The 24,479-nt window shown below is 39.2% G+C and overlaps 2 protein-coding genes across 5 annotated transcripts in view; one reads left to right on the forward strand and one right to left on the reverse strand.

Annotated features, from left to right (window-relative positions):
• LOC142055232 (spermatogenesis-associated protein 7 homolog) overlaps positions 1 to 20,440 on the forward strand; it is a 43,782-nt gene extending 23,342 nt beyond the window's left edge. The window contains exons 4-10 of the mRNA XM_075088903.1: positions 299 to 420; positions 2,014 to 2,420; positions 2,527 to 2,587; positions 3,843 to 3,907; positions 4,554 to 4,628; positions 7,251 to 7,308; positions 18,055 to 20,440. Of these exons, the coding sequence (XP_074945004.1) occupies positions 299 to 420; positions 2,014 to 2,420; positions 2,527 to 2,587; positions 3,843 to 3,907; positions 4,554 to 4,628; positions 7,251 to 7,308; positions 18,055 to 18,219 (953 nt within the window). The 3' untranslated portion in view covers positions 18,220 to 20,440. The remainder of the gene's footprint in view (positions 1 to 298; positions 421 to 2,013; positions 2,421 to 2,526; positions 2,588 to 3,842; positions 3,908 to 4,553; positions 4,629 to 7,250; positions 7,309 to 18,054) is intronic.
• CENPF (centromere protein F) overlaps positions 20,273 to 24,479 on the reverse strand; it is a 44,008-nt gene continuing 39,801 nt past the window's right edge. For all 4 annotated transcript variants that reach the window (XM_075088902.1, XM_075088899.1, XM_075088901.1 and 1 more), the window contains 2 exons: positions 23,979 to 24,172; positions 20,273 to 20,774 (listed from right to left, as the gene is read on the reverse strand). In XM_075088902.1, the coding sequence (XP_074945003.1) occupies positions 20,565 to 20,774; positions 23,979 to 24,172 (404 nt within the window). In that variant the 3' untranslated portion in view covers positions 20,273 to 20,564. The remainder of the gene's footprint in view (positions 20,775 to 23,978; positions 24,173 to 24,479) is intronic.

Below are 24,479 nucleotides of genomic sequence, written 5' to 3' on the forward strand. Positions count from 1 at the left end.
GGTGGAAACAAAATGTTGCTGTATTCTCTTATCCCTCCAGTAGCTCATTACTCACTGTGTGAGTGATGTAACAGAGTCCTGGGTTGCATTTATTTCAAATTCGAATGTGTGCTGAGCACGGAAGCAGCAAGCACCTACTGTAAAAAGTGGAGTGACTGTCTTCTCTGTCTGCTACTTGGTATTAAGAGGAGGAGACAGAAGAGTCTTTAGTGGCAAAAAGAAGAGTGAAGAGTGATACTCTATGGCTTAAGCATTGATTAAACTGGAAAGGGTTGTGTTTACATATTTACATGTACAGACAAGGATCAGCAGAAAAGAGACAGACTAATTCAAGCCCTTGAGAAATACAAGGAGGATCCTGTACATGGTCGTTCTGCCTCACCGTTCAACTCCAGAAGTGTTTCTCCAAGCCAGCAGAAGGTACGTGACATTCTGACAGCGTAGGACCTGTCACACAGGCAGCACCAAGTCGCATGAAAGAGACAAGTTTCCCCTTAGTTAGCTTGGTACTTAGAAGTGCTGGGGAGTGGCTGCAACACAGCAGTTAAGCGCAGGTTTATTCAGTGTGGCTTTTTATCGTCTAGTCAAACAGAGATAATATTTGACTCTCAGTTTTGCCAGCTGGCAGCTGTCCTCTCATCTAACTCTTGCTAATCCTACATGGCCTACAATGACAGGTAGCCGTGTCATGACTACATGTACATGACTAAAATGTGTCCTGGCACTGACAGCATGAATGTGCACATGCCACTCACAAACCTACATGCCGTCTCTTTGCTCCTTTGGCAAATAGAAATAGAATTTTTTACAAAGTATTACGTGGATACCCAGGAAAAAAAAATTGAGTGAATTTATTGAAAAATTTGCAGATGTGTGTGATAACATTCCTATTAAGATTATTACTGTGCACAATGTTTTCAAGAGAACTAAATCCCAATTATTTTCTTAGTATTCTCACTGAATATAATGCAATAACTTGATATTGTTTTACAGTATCCTCTGAATTTCAGAATGATATTTACTGGTAAAAGCAAGACCCTAAAGTAATTAATCCTAATTCTATATATTCTGCCAGATAACAGAAACTGTACAACCTCATGCTACTGTGAGTAGGCCTGTTCTTCACCAAGTTCTGCCAATGGACCTCACTTCAATAGACAAAGTCTTGCAAAACGTTTCATTCTGCCATAGTCCAGAGTCTCTCTGGGGCAAAAATTCCTCAGCAGACTATATTTGGATCGTAAAACTTCCTATTTGTTGAGGATTATAGTGGGTTTACCGCTAGATTACCAATGATACTGTTTATAAAGAATGTCATCCAATTCAAACATGCATTATTTTGATTTGTAAAATCTTGCTCCCAGAGACAAATAGCAAAATGATAGCCCACAATTTCATCTATGGTATTTATGAGGATAAGTGATTCTGTTTGACTTCAAACTCATGAGATGGAGTCATGCTCACACTTGCATAGGCATACAAGGAGAGAGAATAGAGGATGCCATTGAAGAGGGCTGTAAGATTGCTAGTGAGACATAGGTTCCATAGATGAGAACGTACAACATCCAAGGAGGAAAAAACCTCCTGTTCTCCCGCTGCAGGCCCTGGCAAGCAAAATGGAATTTCTGTAATTTCCAAAGACTGCTTGTTATTAGCAACCCTGACCCTGCAAAGAGAAGGAAGGAAAAAGAAACTAGAAAAGGGACTCATTAACTAGTTCTAGCACAGTGGCAGATTGGCCTGACGCCTAACTGCAGTTCCCGAAGCTCGGCAGGTCATTTAGACCACTTGAGAAAATTTGCAAACACTGTCCTAAAATTTCTCCTGTGGGAATCCATTTGTAGGAGACACCATCTTCAGCAAATTGCTTTTGCAGTTTTTCTGTCAGTTATTTTTTTCTTTAACTTAGAGGTGAGGTGGTTACTGTTGGAAAATGGTCACCTGTATTTGATGTCTGGTCGGAACAACTGTTCCAGGACAAAGAGAGAGCACCCCCCCTCTGTATCTTTTCAGAAGCTCACTTCAAGGACTCTGATGCCAGCTCCTACTGCAAGAAAGACTATCCAAAATACTGCTCAACATGCTTTGTCTCAGACTCCTGTTCACAACTCTAGTACAGACAGATCATCTGCTTCACCATTTCTGCCGTCTCACATGCATTTAGGCAGCTGCAACAGGAAGGTGGCATTTCAAAACTCTTTTAATAAAACATATTCCGGGGACCTCCTTGACAAACATTCAAGTTACTTCACAGAAATGAATCAGCATTTTACCCCTCAAATCTTAAAGACATCACACCAATCTTTTCTTGTAAAACATCGGTATTATAATCCTCCTCCGCATAAAAAGCGCTCCTCCCCTGGCAGACCATCAGTTAAATCAGCAGATGGCAATAATGAAAAGAAAAGAGAGTTGCACAGGTATTTACTCAGTTTGTTTATACATCAGTGCTAAAAGTTAAGTAATTTACCTTTCAGAGACATCGTTTTAAGCATAACTGCTTTAACTGTGCTTTTAATCTTTCAGGTTTTTAGAAGATGCCCATGCAAGACCACATTCAGACCACTTTTCTCAGCAGCCAGTTGAGGTTGGGGTGTGCAGTTTGTTATAAAGAACAAGAATGGAGCCCACTGTTAATACACAAAAGTTGTCCTGGTTGTGTGGAAATGAGATGGATAGTGGAAACATTTGCCTTGGCGAATATATGTTAAGAGCAAAACAAAAAAATGAAATCATCTTGTGAGAAGTCACTAAGATTGCAATTGAGAAATCTATGATGTGTGGCTAAATAGGGTCAACAGACTTCTGCGAGTAAAGAGGAACAGCTGAAATAACTGGTCTCTCTGAGAAATGCAAATGAGGCGTTACGCGATGTGAAAAACAGTGTATTCCAACACAAACCTGTTCTTCTGAAAGGAGAGCTTTTTCCTACCTGACTGACATCTTGTTGCACTCTTAACATTTCAGACGGTCATTTCAGCTTTTAATTGATTTACAGCCTTTCACTCTGTCCAAATAATAACTTAAGAGCCCAGAATCATCCAGGCAAAGTGCTAATCACTCAGCCTACAGTCAGTACTCTAGTATGCTGTACAAGACTCTGGAAGTTGCACTCCATTAGTCACCTGGATTTTTAAGATGAATGGGGGATTAATTTAGTAAATTTTATTGCTTTTAAAAGTAAGGGATGCTTAACAGTAGCCAAAGCCATGCATGATAGAGAGATTTTTGTAAGATTCCTTGGCCTGCTCATCCCTTTACAGAATCTGTGTTGAATTTCTATACAGCTCAGCCTGGGCACCACAGGCATGATTTGTGCTAGCCCCGTGCTAGCTGGGACTATTCTGTTCCTTGCTCCAACTGCCAAAACTTTCATTTCACAACATTATCAAGAGAAGCTCCTATTCCCATTCAATAATCTACAGCAAAAGATAATATCAATATCAATCGGGTTTTCTAAGTTTTCTTTCAAAGACACAAAAGTATTTTGCACATTCCTTTAAAGAAAAAGCTGTGCTATTTGAATGAGGTCTGCAAATATTTTCTATTTTGTCAGAATTTCTGATTTCCTTTATAGCATTTTCTCAGGTAATACAAGCTTGTTTCCATTTTTGCTAACACAAACCTACCTAATAATACTACTGCTTCCTTATTTATATGAGTGATTGACACTCAAGACATTTATTTCACGTAAGCTAGCCTGTCACTTGAGTATGATGTTGTTGTGATTTTGATATGTTATGAAGCAGATCATTTCCCCCTGGTGCTCTGAGTGGAAATACAAAATGTTAATACAAAGGTAATAAAAAAATCTGCTTTTCCTCTTTACTTGTTTGTGGCAGAACCATGAATTATGGATCCCCGACTCTGAAATGCCATTTTCTCCAGGATCACAGCTTGGAGAAAAGTAAGTTAAATATTTTTTGTCCCTCTTAATTGTTTCTAAGCTTTGTACCAAAATATTGAAGTAGGAATCTGGTAGAAAATTGAAAACATGGCACAAAAGCCAATTACCAATGGCTGTATGGAGTGAGTAGAAGGGACTCTATTAGTGATGCAAGATTCAGCTACTTGCTGGGGAAGTGTGGGATCAGAAGGTTGGAAGAGCTTTTCTGAGTCATGCTACCCTGTCCTCTCTTACTGTAGGCAAACTAAATATGTTAAGAATAAGAAAATAATAAATAAATGAACAATGTTAATAATAATTTGTCTTCTGATACCTACACTTTGTGCATTGGAACTATTTTAACTAATTATTCACAAAAGGCACAGATATTCTTGATTAATTACATTAATTGATTACATTCATGGATTAAAGTAATTAGGGAGTTGACAGAACTGTGAAAATCAGTCATTTTGAAAAGTATAAACCTGGATAGTAAAAAACTGCAGACTAGTAAATAGATTCATCACTTCTGAATATGTTGTAAAAATTTTTTATTTGAGTTCGGTTAATTACTATAAAACTGCTACCTCTTTGGGTGGTATGGTAAACCTTATTTGTATTCAGCGTATGTTAAAGAAAGATGCTGACAGCTTGTGTATTTGTATAGAGGAGAAGAGGAGTATCTTCGTTTTCTTCAAGATCTTACAAATGATATTTTGATTACAGGTTGTTATCACAAAGAGTAAGTGCTTTGCATTTCTTATTTATTCCTCTGAGTAACAAAACTTACACCAATTATTCAATCAGTGTAAAGAATTGGTGGGTTTAATGAGATTAAAGTGAAACCAGAAGTCAGTTTAATTTGATAAAAACTTTTGTGACCGCACTTTATAGGAGTCATGATTTAAACTGAGTAGCTGAACAGGAAATATTCTCAACCAGTGACTTCTAGTAGAAACATGGAAACTTTACATTCTCTGACCCTGTTCTCAAGCTCATTCCCTTATATAGTATGGTGACAGACATTTTTGTTACAACAGTCTCATTCCAGTTCCCAGTCAATCCTGAGCTAGCAAGCCATGGAGCTACAATGAGTCTTCCCTAGCAAAGTGCATCACAGCAAAAGATTTTTTATTTAGAGTTCTTCCTCCTTTGTATAAGAGCAAAATAAATAAATGCAATAATTGCTTCCTTTAGGATGTATGTGCTATCAAGTTAATGATCCACACAAAAAGGCTAGAGCCAAATGCAACCAGTGCTGCTGGTGTCTAACTGCAGCATCCTTTTCTGCTTTCAAGTTCTGTACGTGACATCCTGTCACACACACAGCCCCACCACCTCGTGCTCCCATTTTGAATAGAAATCTATTACATTTCTAATATTTAGAGAGCTGTGATAAACCACAGGTCTGTTTGTAGGCCTGCTAAAAGCAACAGTGTTGTGCTCCTTTTCTATGCCGTTTCCTGGCCTGCATCTTCAATAGGGGAAACTCTTCCTTTGATAGAGGATTTAACCCCAATGTTTAAGATTTCAGGCTTTGTTGAGTGCTGTGCTTTGATGCTGGAGAGGTGCTAATCCCCTGAAATCAGTCAAACTCAGTCTGACAGCAAACCAAGATACTTACTGTTCAGTCTAGATGGTTTCAGGTAAAATCGCTAAGGCTCTTTTAAATATTTTTTTTCAAGCAGTCATTAACACAAGTGGTTTGTTTTCTGAGTAATCGGAAAGACTTCTCCTCCATCCTTCTAGGTATAGCAGTTTTCAGACAAACTTCAAGGCCCAAATTAGAAGGGGATTTTCAGGTTACACTGGGAGGAAAGTAGTAGATTCAAAAAACACCAGCTCACCATACGTTGAAAAGGTACTGTGTGTCAGCCTCTGTGTTAACGGGAGGATTAGTATCCTTCAGAAAATAAGTTGTCTATAGATAGTGAAAACCAAACGAGAGAACACAAACTTGTACCTGTATGATGTGACAGCAGCAGGGGTCATGTGTGTGCTCTGCATTGAGCCCGAGTCAGAACACTGCGGGGCACTATGGAGGCCGTGGTCAGGCTTGCAGGGTGAAAGGACTTTAGATGGAGGTTATTTAGATGCTGTGCACTCTTCCCTCGAAAATAAATGTTACTAAAAATACAAGAAAAATCATCCATTGTTTTCTTGAGTAGTCTCTAATAACAGAACTTAATTTCTCTGCAGAATAAAAGTGAACAATCAATAGCAGCCTTTCATTTTAGATCAGAAGTCGAATTTCTAAATAGATTTTATGACAGACTGGAAAAGACACAACTAGTGGCCTTAGCTAACCTGCTGCAGGATTAATGTAATAGACACGTATTTGAAAATCTCCATTTATTTAGACCAGTTTCTCTACAGATAAAATCATAAATGCCCTCCCAATTCAAATATACAGTATATAACCAAAACAGATCTGCTGAGCCCTCCAGTTCATTGCAGATATTTTCATTTTTTATGATTGTCTGAAAATGCAACCATTGGGTTAGAATCAACTAAGTTATGATTGTAGAACCTGGACACCTAATTTCCCTAGTCAGTTAGGTCTTTATTTTTACCGATGCTTATCACCTTGAGCACATCTTTTGCTTGCAGCTGGTCATAGCTATAAAAAAAAATATTGAAAGCACTTTCTGAAGGCATCTTTCTTTCCCTAGTACACCTCGCTACCAAAACTATGACCATGAAAGTTCAACCTCCAGCATTTTCCTTAAAAGTTACTGGAAAGGAGGACCAATAACAAAGAAACCATGTGAATGACCTTCAGAGGTCAAAAAAGTGTTGGCTAGAGGCAGTTCTAAAGTCATCTTTGAGTAATGTAGTATCCTGGGCAAAGGAATGACAGCTATAAATGAATCTAGGAAGCTGCTTGCAGTACTGCCCAGCACCACAGTACCCTCAGCAGTTTCACCCCGTTAACATGGTGGGACAGTACTTCACAGTAGCAACAGAGAGACTTAGGCCCTACCAAAATACAGAGGGGGCTACTACATTGCAATGGAGCATCAATACTTTTATATTTGTATTAGATGTGGAAGAAGAAATTGAAATTATATGCATGAAAGACTGTCCCTGGCAGAGTTCCTTCCAAACTGCATGCACTTGGAATGAGAATATTCAACAACCTTAAGATGTCTAATGTTTTGGTGGGGTTTTCTTTGTTTGTGGTTGGTTTTTTTAAAATCCATTTACAGGTATGGTAGAGACAGGGAGGGCATGGAACAAATGTGAAAATTTGGGATGTATTTTTAGTGATGTGAAAGACAGGCTGTGTGGTATTTTTCATTTGGAAGTATATGGCCTTTGAACAGTCTTTTTTTACACTGATGTTCCTTTTTATTTTTTTAAGGGCTTTAGAAGATGTATTTCAAATGCACATTAAAAGTAAGAGGCATAACCTTGATGAGGTGAGTAAAAAAGGTCTATTATTAAATATGCTGTCACCTCCAGTAGAAATGCTTTATATCAATGCTGAGCAACAATTTATGGCAGATCAACTGCTACACAATTTAAATACAAGGCGAGGAGAAACCAATTCTACCTAAGTAGCAGGAGGGGTATTTTCCATGGAGGACTGGTAAAGAGAGATTTTTCTGTAAGTTTTTGTGAATTACTCTAACAAGGTTTCTAAAAGACAGATAATGTACTTAGTGTGCAGAATTACTTTAATTACACAAAACCTGTTTACAAAGAACGTTTGTTGCTGCATATTTTTGCTGTGACTGCTATTTTCTGGAGTAAAACAGCAAGAGAGACTTGCAGGCTGTGACTACACCCAGTTAGAAGACCTTGGGTTTTAATAGCTTGCTTTTAGGAGTTTAGATACCAGTGCTGAATATAAAACTCTAAGTTGAACATTAAGGGTCCCCATGTGGTGCCTGCTGAGAATTATACACCTCAAAATGCTTATCTGATAATCTCACATGCTGAGAGGGAAGCTGGCTGTGAAGAAATGATGGGAAAAGCCAGGCACAAATATGCTGCCACAGTCCCATCTCTCTCCTCTGCAAGCCTGGCATCTTATCTAGGATGAGCAAAAGCACCTTGCTTGTTTTAATCCAGATTTTAGAGCTGTTTCCTGAGAGCAGGGCTTACAACTGCTCTTTGAAAAATCTGAAAGAACACACTGTTCTCCTTCTTAAAGTCATTCACAGAGAAGACTGTATTAGCGGTGTTGTCATTATCTTTGCTGTTATCCCAGACTGGTTGAAGCATTTGCCCATGAAACGGGGGAGGCAGATTCCAAGGCCTTCCCCAGACTGGGGGAGACTCAAATTCAGTATCACACCTCATGAGCAGATGACTCAACTTGTCTTTTGAAGTAGTTCCTCTAGGTTAGATAATAGGAGCGAAACGAAAATGCGAGACACTAGCACTATAAGCTGAGGTAGCACCTCTCACTTAAAAGGTGCTAGGTTTTCTTGCTTCCCAATAACTGCAAAATATAAATTCTTTCTTCTTTACAATCTCTGCATTAAAGAAAAGAAAGGAAAGAAAAAACATTGCTAAGGGCCCGGAGCAGAACTCCGAACTCCGCAGAGGATACAAGAGTCTTGCACTTGCATTGCCTGCCAACTGCTTGTTGGAGGGTCCCTGCACAGTGCACAGGGCTTGGGTCATGGGTCTCTTTTGTCCCACACTTCTCCCATGTTCTCCAGGGAGTGAGGCTACTAATTCTAGCCTTGAGAGGGATTTGGTGTTTGAGTCCTCCTCTATATCTGACTTTAAGGCCTCTACACAAGAAGGTGTTTCATTTGGTGTGATGATCCAGAGGATTCATGGTCGGGGTTTGGGCTTTGCATTCTAAAGCTCATACTTCTACAGCAGATTCAGGTGGGAGCATTTCTGAGGCACTGGCATAGTGTGGCTTTTAAATGGGCTACCTTTGCTTATTTGTTTCTGCAAATTTGTAATGCTGCCATTTAGTATTGTACTTTCTTCAACACTAGGCGTGTGGGAATTACACATATGCTTAGTACAATGAATAAATAACAATCAAAGGAATTATAAAATAATTAGAATGTAGAAGGTGATTTTGTCTTTTGAAGTGCCATGATTAGAGAGAGAGAGATGGTGTTTTGATACCTGTTTAGATGCTGGTCTGAGTGACAGTCAGTAGCAAGATTGTTAGAGGAATGATCTGAGCCGAAATCAGTGAATTTTAAGTCAGTTTGCTAAAAAAAAAAAAAAAAAAAAAAAGGTCAGGAACAGAACCTCAATTTGAGAGGATATGTAATTTACACCTGACTAGAGGATGCCAAGCATATTTCTAAGGTCAACTCCTTAGCAAGGCTCTGAGCACCATAGAGGTAGAGCTGAGAATCCTTTAATAGGAGACTGAATCCTTTAATAGGAGACTGAAGATACTTGATTCCTTCTTCCAGAAGGCTCCCAGCACTTCCAGAAGGATTCTGTAAACAGTAGAGGATTTTGACTACATCCTGTTGTGACATGTTTGATATCTAGCAATGTACTGTTCTGCAGCTGAGTAGAGCTTAAGCCTGGTGTTTTCCTCTGCAAAAATACTGACTGAAGACTTTGAAGAAACTCAGAAAAGACGAATATAATTAGTTGGCAGAGAATAGATTTAAAGGATTTTTTTAAACTACATATTAGCATGTTTCGTCATGCAATGATGAAAGGAAAAAGACCAGACTGACTCTCTATATTAGAAGGAGGTAGCGTGCACAGGAGAAAGAATCATTCTTTGGAAAGCTTAAATAAGAAGCATAAGCATAACCTACACCAAGAGAAGCTTGTGGACAATGACATTTGTTAGAACAGGCACAGTTCCCACAAAAGGATTAATGGAAGCTGAATCACTTTGAGATTTTTAAAAGTGAATTGGCCAGTGGATGGAAAGGAATTCCATAGTAAGTAGACTTTTTGTCCTACAAAAGTATATTTTTCTCTTTTCATTTCTTCTCTTCAAACCAAATTCTTTTTATTCACTATCACTGTTTTCAGGACGAGACAGACAAAATAAGAAGATGGAAACATCTGTCAAGGTCTCTGCAGTATTTTTTTTTACCTGTGCTGGATACCTGCCAACTTGTTATTTGGGTGCTTGCTTCTCTGGGCTCTGCTTTTCTGTGTGCTTGCTATATAAAACCAACACCCCTCTCCTAGTTCCTGCTGGCACTTACTCCAGCACCGTGTCTGAAATGTATTCCCTAAAACAACAGGTCTACTGCCGGTTCATGCATTGTGAGGATGCTTAAACCCATCCAACTGCATTGCCTGATCCACCGTCCATGCTTGGCCATGCATCAGCCAAGCAATCCCCACCACTTACCAGGGAACTTGTGTCTGTAGCCTCTTCTTCTGCTTTGAGAAAGAGCGTAGTACCATCGCTCTTCCAGGGGGAAGGATATGCACTCAATGCGATGTTACATGGGGACTGAGGAGTAGAAGAAAGCAGCTAATTGCTTAGTTCTGTTAGAAAAAAAAGGTGGTAACTGCATAGCAGGGAAGGAGTGAAGAAAGAATAGAAGAAAAACATGCGTGGAGGAAAGGACAGTACCACAAAGACAAGAGCCTTTTAAAATTACTAGCACCTTCCCCTTGATGTTATTCTTCATGTACCTGCATGGAATAGTTATTGATGTAAAGTGGGGGCACAGAGGCCAGTTCTTTCACTGGACTCCAGCCCAAGGCAATTTTCAATCTGGTTCATCAAGGTATGTCTGAGGAGCCATTTTCTTTGCTTTAGAACACGCAATTTCAGAAAGCGTGCCCAGGAGAAAGCATGCACCACTCTTCCCACCAAGATTTATTTCTGCTGCTCACAGTGTTTTACCACCTCTGCATTCTGTGGTCTGCTTAGAAATCTTCAGCTGAGGGTGCTTTTCACCTACCCAGCCCTGGTGGTTCAAACATTCCTTTATATTTTAGAACTATAACTTTTTCCTAGCATACTTATTATGAAACTGGAGAGTTTTTCTAACGAATTTTCAGAGTGAACAGGTTCCCCCATTTTCTGTGGTAATGAAATGGTCTCCACTCAGGAAAGCTTCTAAGAGTTTTTTTTATCTAGCCACTTGCTCAAAACGAACATCAGGCAGTTTTATACCTTTAGAAGTGCAAGGATGATTTTCAGCTGCAAAATAGTGATCTCAAAACCTGATCCATACTCAGATACAACTCAAGAAGCCATCAATTCCATGAAAAATATTTCCTTAAAAAGCAAAAAATGCTGGTTCTTGCTAAGAGGTACAGGTAAAAGAGTAGCTCTTAGAACCCAAGAGAGTGGAAAAAATGCCACTTCTGGTCTTGAAATAGCCACTGAAATGGGTCTGTAAGTGCATCATTTCAGGAAATTGATGGGAAACTAACACAGCACCTGCAGGGGTGCGGGATCCAGTGTCCGTCTGTCCTCTAGCGAGCGAACTGTTCCAAGTAACTTATTTCCTGGGATTTTATCATATAAAGCCAAAAGCTCCTGAAGACATAAAGTAATATCTTACACTTCTTTTATGCCTTTGCTTTTAGGAGGATCATAAAGCAATCATTCTTAAAAAAAAAAAAAAAAAAAAAAAAAGGCAGTGTAAAGACACCAAAAGATTTACCTCAGGTGAGGGGGAGGTGGAATACAGCTGATAAAAGGCATCGAGCAGTGTTACCAAGTGTTTCAGGACAGGAATGCAGAAGAGCATAGGCAACTGAACACCACAGTGGTGTGGAAGCTGAAAGGCCATCTTACTCAACCAAATAAAATTATTTGCTTTGATTACTGTGGGAGTATAGCCTCAGTGATAAGACCTGGCAGGAAATGTCATAGGGCTTTTCATAGCCAGTAGTGGAAAGGGCTATTTTTACATTTCTAAGGCAAAAAAAAAAAAACCAAAAAATCCTTTTTTTATGTGCCACGCCCAAGCACTCTCCTGAGTCACACTGAAGCGGACATGGGAGAAAGCAACCTCCCCTTAATCCCTGGCACTATCTCCTACACGTTCTTTGCCTTTCCCTTCAAGTGCCATCCCCTTTCTACTTAGCCCATCATGTCTCATGGGATTGCCTTAGGAGGAGATGTATCAGCAGATGAGTGTGGTTTAGGATGCTAATGCAATAATTACTGGCTTAATCATCAAAGCGAATAAGCAATTTACCAACAGTCCCTTTCAGCACTGTGCACTGTTACCGTTTAAATACAGATTTTTGTAATGTACCATAATTAGATACTGCGCATGGGAAAGTTTTAAAAGTAAACCAGTAAAAATGAAAATGACTGCTCTGAGATGAGCACAGGACCCAAGTTTATTCTTCTCACAACAGAAAATGTCAGTGATCTGGTATGTGGAAACTTTCCTCCAAACCAGTACTGACCCAGTGGCCCCATCTCAGGCAGAGGGGGAAATGTCCTGTGAAACAAGTTCCCTTCTGCATGGGGCTTAAAGTAGGAATCTTCTATTTTGGCAAAGTGGCATGGCTAATAATTTTAGAGATTCCAGCGTGAATAGCTTAATTTCAATTTATTAAATGTCTTCTGAAGTTTCAACCGGACATACTCATTTCACTGCCTGCCCTAGCAGTATATAATGCAGAGCTGAGTATACTGAAATGTTGCTCCAGTTCTTCCCATTTCATATGCACATTCAACTATGTATTCACAGTGGCAAATACCGTTTTCTTCAAGTACACAGGTATCTGTCCATGTAAACCAGTGTTTGCATACATGGAGACAACTGGAAAATATGAACAGATGAGTCCATCTCACATGGTCCATCTCACAACCACAGGACACGCATACGATAGAATCTTCACACCTGAGTAGCTGACAGCTTTCATTACTTTAGCCACTGAAATCAGCCTAACCCAGAACATGGTTTAGTTCTATGTCAGCAAGATCTAGAGGGGAAATAGAGGAAAAGGTGACACTCACATAGCTAAAACACAGGACCAAATCTGCTGGCTCAGCACTATGCAGATCTGGCCACAAGCGCTCTCAGTCCTCTGTCTCCCATAGCCTTGACCACCAATACTGGAGTCTTCCCTTTTGTTGAAGGTTCACTTTAGCAGTCAACTCAGCAAAATGGAACACATAAGGTATAAAATTACCTTATAATATTTACAAAAGGCAGCCTTGTGGATAGGTTTTAGTAACTTTTAGATTAGTTTAGAAATTATTGTAAGAATCACTTTAGAGCCATAGAGGAGATTTTAAAGATGCTCTTTTCACTGTTCTTGGGCATTTCTTAATGTCTATCAAGTCCATAAACTTCTCAAAAGAAAATCACTTGACATTGAAGACCGCAAATCTCATCTGTCAGTTTAACAAAGCATGTACACAGAGCAATCCATTGGATCTCTATCACAAGGAGTTTGGATCTTTTCTGAACAGCAGTAAGCTGAGTTACAGAAGTGATGTGTTTTAAAGCATTGGACATTTCGTGCTTCTAGCTCACGGAGAGTGGATTATCAATTGTCCTCCTTAGTATCTTTCAATAAGAGGAATTAATTTTCTGCTAAAGTGCTTAAGATTGAATGCCCATCATAATGACCCTCAAATTGAACTCAAGTCTTAAGATTCTCCCAATAAATTCCTCAGAATCCACGGAACAGCTTCTAACTTCACACGTCCTTTTTGCCTTTCTACATGACAGCTTCTAGACTCCGTTTTATGTCATGAATACCCACAGGTCATCTTCCACAGAACAAAAAGAGGCTATCATGATTCTCATCTCATATTAAAGCAAAATTCCATGGGGATGCTCTAGTAATCCTAATTGATTAACTCATAATCCATTTTCCAATTGATTCATTCTTACTGTAATATTAATAATTTTCTCAGTCTTGATCAAGTCAAACCGCACTGGTCAGGTGCTCTCAGTCTACTCAGAAATCATCTGCAATTCAGAATCTACTCTTGTATTTTTCAAGAGAGTAGGTATCAAAAAGGTCACCTAACTGGCTGGAATTCAAATTGCAGACCACAGGTTTTGTCACTTGTCTCCTTTCTCCCATTATGGTTATACTGGATCACTGATGTATTTAGCTTAAATGGTCTTGGCTCTTTGTAAGGCTGAAATAGATAAACACAAGGGTCACAGGAAAACATGCAAAAAAAACCCCAAACCAAAACCAAAAGTGAGAGAGACTATTTTGCTCCAGTGAGTTCTGGAACTTCAAGTCAGTGTCTTACCTCTGCAGAACCTGTGCATGTGGTAGGAAGAACCTTAGACTATATGGAATCCCAGGCTACGATTTAGTAGCAGAGTTCCACAGTGTTTGTACAAAGACAAAGTAAATTTGCTGCTACCTTAATGCAATGTGTTTCATGTAGCTGCTGCTCCATGATAGCTTACTGCATGCAGGCTCTTATCTTCCCACGGGCACTTATGACAGAACAGGTCACATCAAGGGAAGGGGGATAAAGGTGAGAGCCAAGTGGTTTCAAGCAGTTACCTGCACTGTAGATGCCTAAAGACTTTCCTGTACAGACATGGAAGTACCCTAGATGATCCTCAAGCATTCCTAGTGCTGTAATAGCTGCAATCTTGTAAAGCAGTGCCTGCTTCTAACTTTGTGTAGTACTTAGCGTAGATGGAAACTACATTTGCAATGTTAAAACTGAACTCTTCGCTGCAAAGTTACAAGAATGTTCCTGTGATGTGTTGTGACTCCCGACTCACTCAACTCTCGTGCTGTTACTGCAGCACTGTTTCAGGCACAAGGCTTTTTTGCCACGGCCAGTGGAACAGTCTTCTAAAATGACCAGCTGTGATTTGCCTCCCTACCCTCATTGCACTTTTGGTTTGATATTGGATTGCTTTTCACCACCTCTTCTGCAGTCTTTCCTCTGTGCTTCTTCCCAGCACAATATGCATTTTCCAGGGAGATTTAGCTGTGAGAGATAATCTGGGCTGCAAAATTTCTTGCAAATGGGGGATAAAATCTCTAAGACTGCTTCAGTGAGCTAGAGGAAATAAATGAATGAGAAAGTGGGGACAAAAGTGAAACACGTACTGAACTGAAACCTCATTTCAGTCTTTTTTCTCCAGTAATTAAGTATTGAGGAAAATGGATGTAGAAAGCACATTTTAAAGCAATCAAGTACTGCCAGAAATCAAACCAGCAATTTGAAAAGAGAACAACACTGCTCTCTGGCATCTGACGAAATAAGATATTTGACAGGGAACAATATGTGCAGTACTGGTTAATTGAGAGGTGAGGAGGAGAATAATCATAGAATAATCATAGCTACATTACTGAATTTATAGAAGTATCTCCAGTGTACCACAGGGACGATGCAAATTTGTGGAATCCTCCTGCCTGCTACAGCAAGCCAGCAATCGCTTACATTCCCATCAACGTATTTACAATGTACCCTAGGCAGCAATGCAGAAATAGCAACTGTGGTGGCTGAAACAGGGAGACTTGCCTTTAAAATTACCGTAATCCCACCCTTTGCTCTGCTGCTGAAGGGATAAGGAGTACGAAACGAGTGGGGGAGAAATCTTCGTTAAAGTTTGCTCTGTCCGCAGCATCCTTTGTTAGACCTGTGCAACCCTTCACCAGTTCACATGGTGTGGGACATGGCTCTTCCAGTGTCAGTCCTACGGCAGGTTAGGTTCACTGTGCATTTTTTCGAAGTGTCAGCATTAGAGCAAAGACACGACTCCAGTTTGCCTGCCTAGGAGTTCTGAGCTGTAGCCAAATGCAGCGTGAACTCTACCTGTGAACCTATCTATGTTTTACAAGCTCTGACAGAACTTCCAAGGCTAATTCTCTTTCCTGCAGTTGATTCACTAACCTTCCGTTTTTTCCATATCATTTTAGCACGTTAAAACGATGCTTACAACACAGGCAGCATGCTGCTGTGTCAAAGCAGCCAGCAATGGGGGTTGAGGCACCTGAACAAACCCATCGTATGGTACCTTTCCCATTCATACTAAAATCACTATTTTAGAGTATGTGCAGTTAATAAGAGACTGTTATTTAGATTCTTTGATATAAACCAATACTTCCACATGTAACAGAAGATTTGTTGATCTGAAGACAGTATCAGGAGCCAGACACATAGCACTTACTTAAATAAAAAACAAGAGGTAAAAGAGTAGCTAACCAAGTTAAACAAGGAGTTAGGCAAGTAGAAGATCTAGAAATCACAATCCAGGTTCTTTCCTCCTGTAATTGCTCCCAAGAAATTTAGAAGAAAAAAAAACCAAAAGGACGAAGTATCAGTCATCTCCATTGCTATTGTTAACTGCCATGATCTGAATCTAAGTTAATTAAAAAGGATCCAAACTATGCTCCTCAGGAAAACTAAAATCTTCAATCACTCAGTGGCAGGCAATGACTAAAGCCACACATACAGTTAAAAAACAAGTGTACTGAAAACAGATTATTTTTCAGAATGGGGTCTAAAGAATACAGAACATTTCCCTTTCTCTATAGTGAAAAAAATCAAAGCAGTCCCCAACCACAATTATGAATTTCCCACTCCCCTGTATTGCCTCTAAAAAAAAAAAAAACCACCAAACAATCAGTAATCTGATGCGGATACACAGACTTAGTGAAAAAGGCAATCTTCCTTCACAATATCAGATGCATTTACACTGTATTTCATGTGGTACTCAGAAGGCCTTCTAAGTAAAGGAACCCTGAAGCACCATCCGGTATTGAGAGCAGATTCTCACTAAGCTTTCGTCTGTTTAATTTATGAAACACAGTAGCTGAAAACCAAAATAGAGAAAGCTGCTGAATTTTCTGTGCACCCATCAATCATCAGGGCATTCACCTAAGTATTTCAACAGCTGAATTGTGAATAGAGATCGTGATTTGTCTGCTGTTAAGCTTCCAGGAAGACAAATAAAACAATGCAAAAAGCTAAGCAGATTAGCTGTTTTATAGCTACATCCTGTTTTTTTAAGTTCCTTATAGTTTCTGAACTCTATGCTGAAATAAGTGCTTGAGTATATCTGTAAGTGTGTCATTGAATATGCGCACGCACATATACATAACAGAGGAGATATGCCTATCTCCTGTCACTGCAACTATAGATATATTACTCCGTATTTTAAACAAGTCCACATTGCTTTTGAATACTGCTGTTGCAATCTGCTTTCACAGTAGTCCACCATGTATTCAGTTGTCAACATCTTTAAAAAGTTCAAGCAGCTGTTTTCAGTTACTGTTTTCTACAGAAAATCACTGGCAGCCTTATTGTAATCTATTTAGGATAAGGTGGCAAAGGCAGAGGCAGATGGAGTCAGTTTAAGGGTTAAATGGCTGAAATCTCAAACAGCAGGAGCAAGGATCAGGCAGCTGAAACCAGTTCTGGGACATATTTGGAGTGTTCTCACCATAGAGGTCACGTCTGGGCTATGGCCACTACTTTCACTACTGTACAGAGTGTTTACGTTGTTCAGCTACGTTCCCCTGTCTAAAAGGAGCTCATTTGCAACATATAGTACAAAGAAAATCCCCACTAGATGTGCGTTGCACTTTTCTCTGTCATCGCCTTCGAGGTTTTGGGGCACTATAGGATTATTGTCCAATGCGCATGCCTGAGACTAGACAGATTTGGATTCACTGTAGCTCTACCTGTTATTTTTCTTCCTCTATTTAAAGTGTATTGATCTGCTTCAGTTAAAGGGCACATCAACAAAATTAGCAAGCTGGATAGCGAGAACATGTTTCCTTCTTCAGCTCCACCCTTCCCTCCCGCCAGTCATTACTGGACTGGCAGACTCTTCTGAGCGATCCTGCTCTGAGCCAACAAACGTTAGCGATGGCAGCGCTGTGCCCAAGAGTGGAACCGCAATGCAGTGCGGAACATCTTCTGGACGCCAATACTCGAGAAAATAGCACAGGCTCATGTTCAATACATAGCATTTCCCCTACTAAGGATTAATTTTGAAAAACTTTTGTACAAACTCTTCCAAATGGTAGTTGGTTAGAGTGTGGCTATGTCACAGGAAGCAAAGGGCTGTCTCAGGCCTACCGCTTCTGTGCTGTTCCTGTGCTCAAGGCTCGGGGAACTCCTGATGATCTCTGCAGCAGAGTACGCTGCAAGAAGTCAGGGCAGGATCTGACGTGGGAGCTTTTGAGATTTTGACATGAGAGATCAGTTCAAACATTAGCCCTTACTAATAATCCTGGAACAGCAGCAGCCAAACAAATCTCCTTTCATGTTTTCCTTTCATTACTAGGTAAAAAGGAGAAGAATAGTTCAAAGCCTGAAGAAAGAGCTGAACATCACAAACCAGACGGACCCTTGCATCAGCTGTCAGAGCACATGGCAAAAGGACGCCAGCACTCCTGCAATGTGCTTTTATCCTGCAACTTTAGGCATTTCAGAGAGCATTCAAAATTAGTTAGGATAGCAAACTAGATTTTACACCAATTACAATAAAAACCTTGGGCAAAGAGGAAAACAAGGAAGAGATCCAGTTAATGCATCTTCCTGTGATGTAACATAGCGTCACTATGGCAACAACCAGGTTAACATGCTAAGAACAATACCAGAGCACCAAAGACAGCGTTTTTACAGGGACGTTCACAATCAGAATAGCAAGCCAGATGCAAGTGCCCTTTCATTCGTTATGGATAGCTACACTGGCAAAACACGTCCTACGCAATCCTCTTACCTTATTAGGAATTCCAATGAGGCATTTTGATTTTTTCTTACTGCTCACGCTTGATTTACAGATAGGTTGGAAATTAAGTTTTCAGTACAGCTTTCAAAACCCTACCTGAATTAGTGACCTGAAGTCTCATCAGTTTGCAATAGGATGTAGAATATTAAGTCCTATTTTCGTGTGATTTAGGTATTAATCTAAATAACTTAAGATCTCTTGAAAATCTTAACCTATATTAGCTCATATGCCAAAAGCTAAGATTAGCTGGTACTACAATACATACTAGTTATTGAAAAATAACAGGCATTATAATCTTTCAAAAAGCAAACATTTCACACTTACCGACATCTAAAGGCTTATAAAATACAAACATAGCCAAGTTGGAAAATATGTAATTAATAAAGCCTCAATCCTTTCTCTTAGCAATGATATTTACTCTACTTCATTATAACATAGCTGTTTAAACTTGTCTGGTTAAGATTAGACAGCTTGCTAAAGATAGATGTTTTTTCCACACTCTTCTCCAAGTGGGACACTTTTCAAGGCATCAGATTAAAATAGAAAAACAAAGACTGAGATAAATAAAACAAACCAGTTTTGTTTTGGAGTTTTGGTGGTTTTTTTACCCTATTTTTCGTTACCAATACATTTTCACACACATGCTTCTACCTCAGGAGAGTTAATTTAAAAAAAAAAAAAAAGCTACAATTCTACACATGCTCCCAAAATAATTTGAAGATAAAAAACCTTATCTGAAATAATGTCATTTTTATGAGCAGCTTTGTTAGTGTATTGACAGAAGATGAGGCAATCAAAATGCATCCCTTAAGATGGGCCTCTTTCTGTCTCCCTGGAAGATGCCTCTAGGCATAGTGCCACAAGGATTGTTTTAATTACCTAATACTTGAATTAACTAACAAACAACTGGAGATGTTTAAGAAAAAGCCACAAGATCTACTGATCTGACCCCAACCATAGGTATATGTAGTTACTGAATGATAGCTTGTATATAAAGTTTTTGTTATTTGAACTATGTGGAATGTTTTGGTTTGTGTTATTCTGCTAGACTTAGTTGCAACAAATGCTGAATTTCTTTAGAAGTTCTTCAGTTAGACTGATGAGTAGATTATTTTTCTCATAAACTGCGTTCCAATGGACAATGCTGTAAAGCAAGGCAGAATAATGGTGCGTATGTATATGTAAATAGAGAAGAACACTCTGCCTTGAGTGTAAAACTAACTCCAAGGAGAATCTTACTTTTGTATCATTAGAAAAGCATGTTATACTTTGAAAGTTCAACTTGGAACAAAAGTGTTGTCTTTTATTTTAAGTTACGGAATCTTTTTCAAGGAGTAGAAAACGTTATTACTCGCTTTTGTTGAAAGGAGTAACAACATCTTTTTGATAGAAGAATAACATGAAAAATGCCTCTCTGCTGTGCAACTCGGGGTCTCAGGGCACTACTGTACAGGAGCTTGATTTTCCTAATACTTTCAGGGAAAACAGACAGTCCTCTCTGGGTTGGTTTGGATGAGGTGTCATCCTCCCTTGCACGATGTTATTCCATCTGAAACAAGGGATACCAAGACACAGCGCACTGGACCTAGTTTTGTATTTGGTTTTGCACATACAAATTAAGTCACTGCTTCATTTTGAATCATTCAACAGTGTTTGCCTCATTTCCTCATTTTTCCTGGAACCTAAAATTTTTAAGAGGTACTTAGGTGAGTTTAGTTTCCATTTGTAAATCAACCTTTGGTACATAGAAAAAAAAAAGGCAACAATGAACTACATGGCAACATCTCCACTTTCTCCGTGGTTTAATCTTTTTAACAGGTTTATGAAGAATTACTTACAGAAAATTCTACAGAAGACCAATTATATCTTTTCCTTCATTATCATTCCACAAGTTTGAGTGACTATCGGTGTTAGTAAATATTCAAGAACAAGCTCTGCAGAACCCAAATATGATTAATCATTGGATAAGTGAAAATGGTGCCCTCCATATAGTTCTGATATTTCATTCACAAACCAGTTTTTGATGGTCAGTTATTCTGAGTTGCGATTAAGTCCACACAGATTCACTGCACCTTACAATTTTCTTTTTGCTCATCTTGCTCAGGTAGCCCTTCGTCATTTAAAGAATTTTTGGCTTTGTGCATCATACGACTCTCCCTAGTATTATCAGAGTCAGTTTTTGTGGATTGCTTATATGGGCGAAGTGGTGACCTTGAAGTAGATTTCGTTGGTGGAAAAGCTGTTACTGCTTGTGACTGCTGTTCATCATTTACCTGTAACACAAACAAAAGTGTCCTGTTTTATGGTAGCGGAGAACCATATTAGCTTTCTGCAGTAGATCAAAAACTCACTGCAGAAGACAAGATATTGGCAATTTTCAAAAAACATACGTACATATTGAAAACAGAAAAAATATTTTGAACACATTTATCACTTTGAATATACAATACAGTGAGACTTGATATCAATTGTTTTGGTGTGGTGTAAAATGGAATATGTGCTACGCAGCTGGCAAGCTATTTGCTGGAAGCAGAATAAAGCTAAAACTGGAACAGACAGTACTCTTAATCTGTTTAGTAAGGTACCAGGTATTGTGTACCGAGATCTGTATTTCATTTTTCCTGTACATATTCTGCAAACATAAAACATAGTTGTTACTTTTTTTGCTGACATATGGACAGAAACCGCTGCCTTCATGTTTTAACTGATGTGCAGTCAAAGCACTCAATTAAAATTCTACATCAAATTCACATAGGCAATTGAATAAATTTGCATATGAAAATGACAGGGCACATTTTAAACACCTTGAGAAATTTGAAACAGCTTGAAACTGGGTGCCTAAATGAAGTACATATAAGTACCTGTCAAAGAGAAGGAAACAAGACTTATTTCAAAACAAGACACACCGTTTACTGTATTAATATAAAGCATGAAACAACACATTTTGATGGTTTCAACAAATGACGGAACAATATTATGAACAATTCCTCCAGAAATTCCCAAATATACATCATCTTGAAATAAACCAAGCACAGAAATCCAGCAGTGTCCAAAAGAGAAGGGCACAAATTCCTGGAACTGATGAGTTCTGCATGTTTACACTTGAGGGTAAAAAACAGCCCTGAAATCTTAATTTCTCCTATGTAGTTGAAGGTAGGGAGTATCCTGTCCTTAGACCTAGACAGTACAAGCTTAGGCAAAGAGGAGGACTGTTTCAGAAATCTGTCTCCCAGCTAAATTAAAAACCATTTGTTACTGATTACTTGTTATTCGCTGTAACCTTGACTATGGTCAGCAAGAGCCTACAACAAGCTTACACCATGCTGGCAGGTGATTACTATGCAAAATTCTGCTGCCAAGGCTTCCTTTCTTTTTTGCACTACTAAATTTCTTTACAAGCAAAACCCTCCATTTGTTTCTAAAGTTACAGGAAAACATACATAAATGAGTGTAAATAAAATTTATTGGCATTGCTTAATGACACAGTAATAAAACACAGACCTCCAGGCAGCGTCTGTAAGAAGCAGCAAATTTTGGCAAGTATGGTAATTAACCCTTGAAACAACATACACAAATTCAGTGGATTCAGTCTCACTTCAAAATACAGATTTCTCATTGCTATAGGTCAAAACAAATTATGTTTCTGATCTGCTCGTCTTCCCAATGGTGCTGTCAGGCCTCAAAACTCATACAACCACTAAACTACGTGGCTCTTGACTTTACTTACTTTTGGTATCTTGCCAACATACTTTAGGTGCTAACACAAAATAACTGCATTTAAAAAAAACCAACCAGAACAACCAAACAAAACAAAACAAAAATACCCAAAACACCCAAAGGTTGTACACTTGCTTTATGCCTTCACTTTTGGCTGTGCAGTAGGCTCCACAGCCAAGAGAATGTTTTTGTGTAACCTGGAAAACTGGAAGTATTTTTATCTACTGGCTTATTTCTATGTAGCCCTCATGTAAAGAAGTATCAATATATAATAACTATTCTGTTATTGCTCAGCTTCAGATAGCATGGTTAAAAATTTGGGAGGAGATTTCAGACAATAAAAGGTTTATTTCTGTCCTAAAGCTGGAACGTTTTTATACAATCTGCAAAGCATTTGCATCAGCTTAGAAAGAACACCTTTTCCTGAGGTACTGTGAAACATTCAGCAGTGTGTCATATTACAGAATCACAGAATGGTAGGGGTTGGAAGGGATATCTGGAGATAATCTTGTCCAACCCCCCTGCTTGGGCAGGGACACCTAGAGCAGGGGGCACAGGAACACATCCAGGTGGGTTTTGAATGTCTCCTGGGAAGCAGACTCCACAACCTCCCTGGGCAGCCTGTGCCACTGTTCTGGCACCCTCACAGGAAAGATGATTTTTCTCATATTGATGTGGGACTTCCTGTGTTCCAACTTGAGCCCATTGCCCCTTGTCCTGTCATTGGGCACCATTGAAAAGAGCCTAGTCCCATCATCCTGACACCCACCCTTTAGATATTTATAGGTATTGATGAAATCCCTCCTCAGTCTTCTCTTCTCCAGGCTGAACAAACCCAGGTCTCTCATCCTTTCCTCATAAGGGAGATGCTCCAGCCCCCTGATCAGCTTGGTAGCTCTCCTCTGGGCTTGCTCAAGCAGTTCCCTGTCCTTCTTAAACTGGGGGGCCCAAAACTGGACACAGTACTCCAAATGTGGTCTCACTAGGGCTGAGTAGAGGCGGGGAGGATAAGTTCTCTCGACCTGCTGGCCACACTCCTTTTAATGTACCCCAGAATATTGTTGGCCTTGGGCACAAGGGCACATTGTTGGCTCATGGTCAGCTTGTTGTCCACCAGCATATTACTTAAAACACTTGCAAAGTTAATGTAAACTTCAGACAGTAAACTTTTTTTAATAAAAATCAGCTTTCAGAACCTAACTCTAGTATTTACTTACTTTGATAACCTTAAAATCTGGTAAACACTAACGTTAAAGTCTAGTTTCTTTACAATCTAAATGTTCCCTATTTACATGTTTAACAGCCTCTCAAATATCTGAAGTTACTTTATATTGTCTCAAATCTGGAATTCCAAGAAAAGTTGTTAGCAGAAAGCTTTAAGCCTCAACTCAGACTCCCAGAGGTTAATTCTTTTGCTGTTCACTTTTTCTGAAACCTAGGAAGATACTGTATAAGGAATATCTCATCTTTAATATCCATTCTAAGAAACTGAAAAATATACCTGTATTTAATTTACATTTCTCAATCGATTTCCCAATGAAGTCACAAATTACATCACAGGAACAATTTGCAGATTGCTAGCATGGTCACAACCTCTGTCATGTTTCAGCGATTCAGTATTTATGATCCTATCTTCACTGTATTGCTGAGAAATGTAAAGAACAATGACGTCCTCAAACTTACTTGGCAAGATGAATACACTTCGTGAATGTATTAGTTCTTCCCATGGCTTTCATACCCAGATAAATTTTTTTAGTTACCTTTTGTGGTTTGCTGCCACCAGGTGTCGGACAGGAGCGCTCACCAAGATTATCTGGTCTGCATTTTCGTACATCTTCTGTAGGCAAAGGCAATTTCTCACTTGGGGAAGCCAGATGGGGACTGGTTCTCGGACTTAGGGTTGTTCTGCGTAAAATGTAAGGGCTAACCTTTCCTGTGGGGACATCAGGAAACTCTGAAAAATAAACAGCTTCTATTAAAAACAGCTTAATAAGTTACCCTTTCTCAAACCGATCTTCTCTTTTTTCACAACGGGGATGAAAATAAGCTGATCAAAATAATTTGTTCTATTGAAGAAAATGGATCAAAAAGATTGCTGAACAGATGTTGTGTATTCCAAAATTCACGTACCAGCCCCGGAGAATGTGGACAAAGTACAACAGTAATTCTACAGCAATGTTTTTCAAACAAGCGTTTGGTCTTTTTCTTTACAGGTACATTATCTGGAGAATAATTTAAGTCTGAAAACATGTACTGGTTTT

Source organism: Phalacrocorax aristotelis, chromosome 3, assembly GCF_949628215.1.
Source record: "Phalacrocorax aristotelis chromosome 3, bGulAri2.1, whole genome shotgun sequence".
NCBI lineage: Eukaryota > Metazoa > Chordata > Aves > Suliformes > Phalacrocoracidae > Phalacrocorax > Phalacrocorax aristotelis.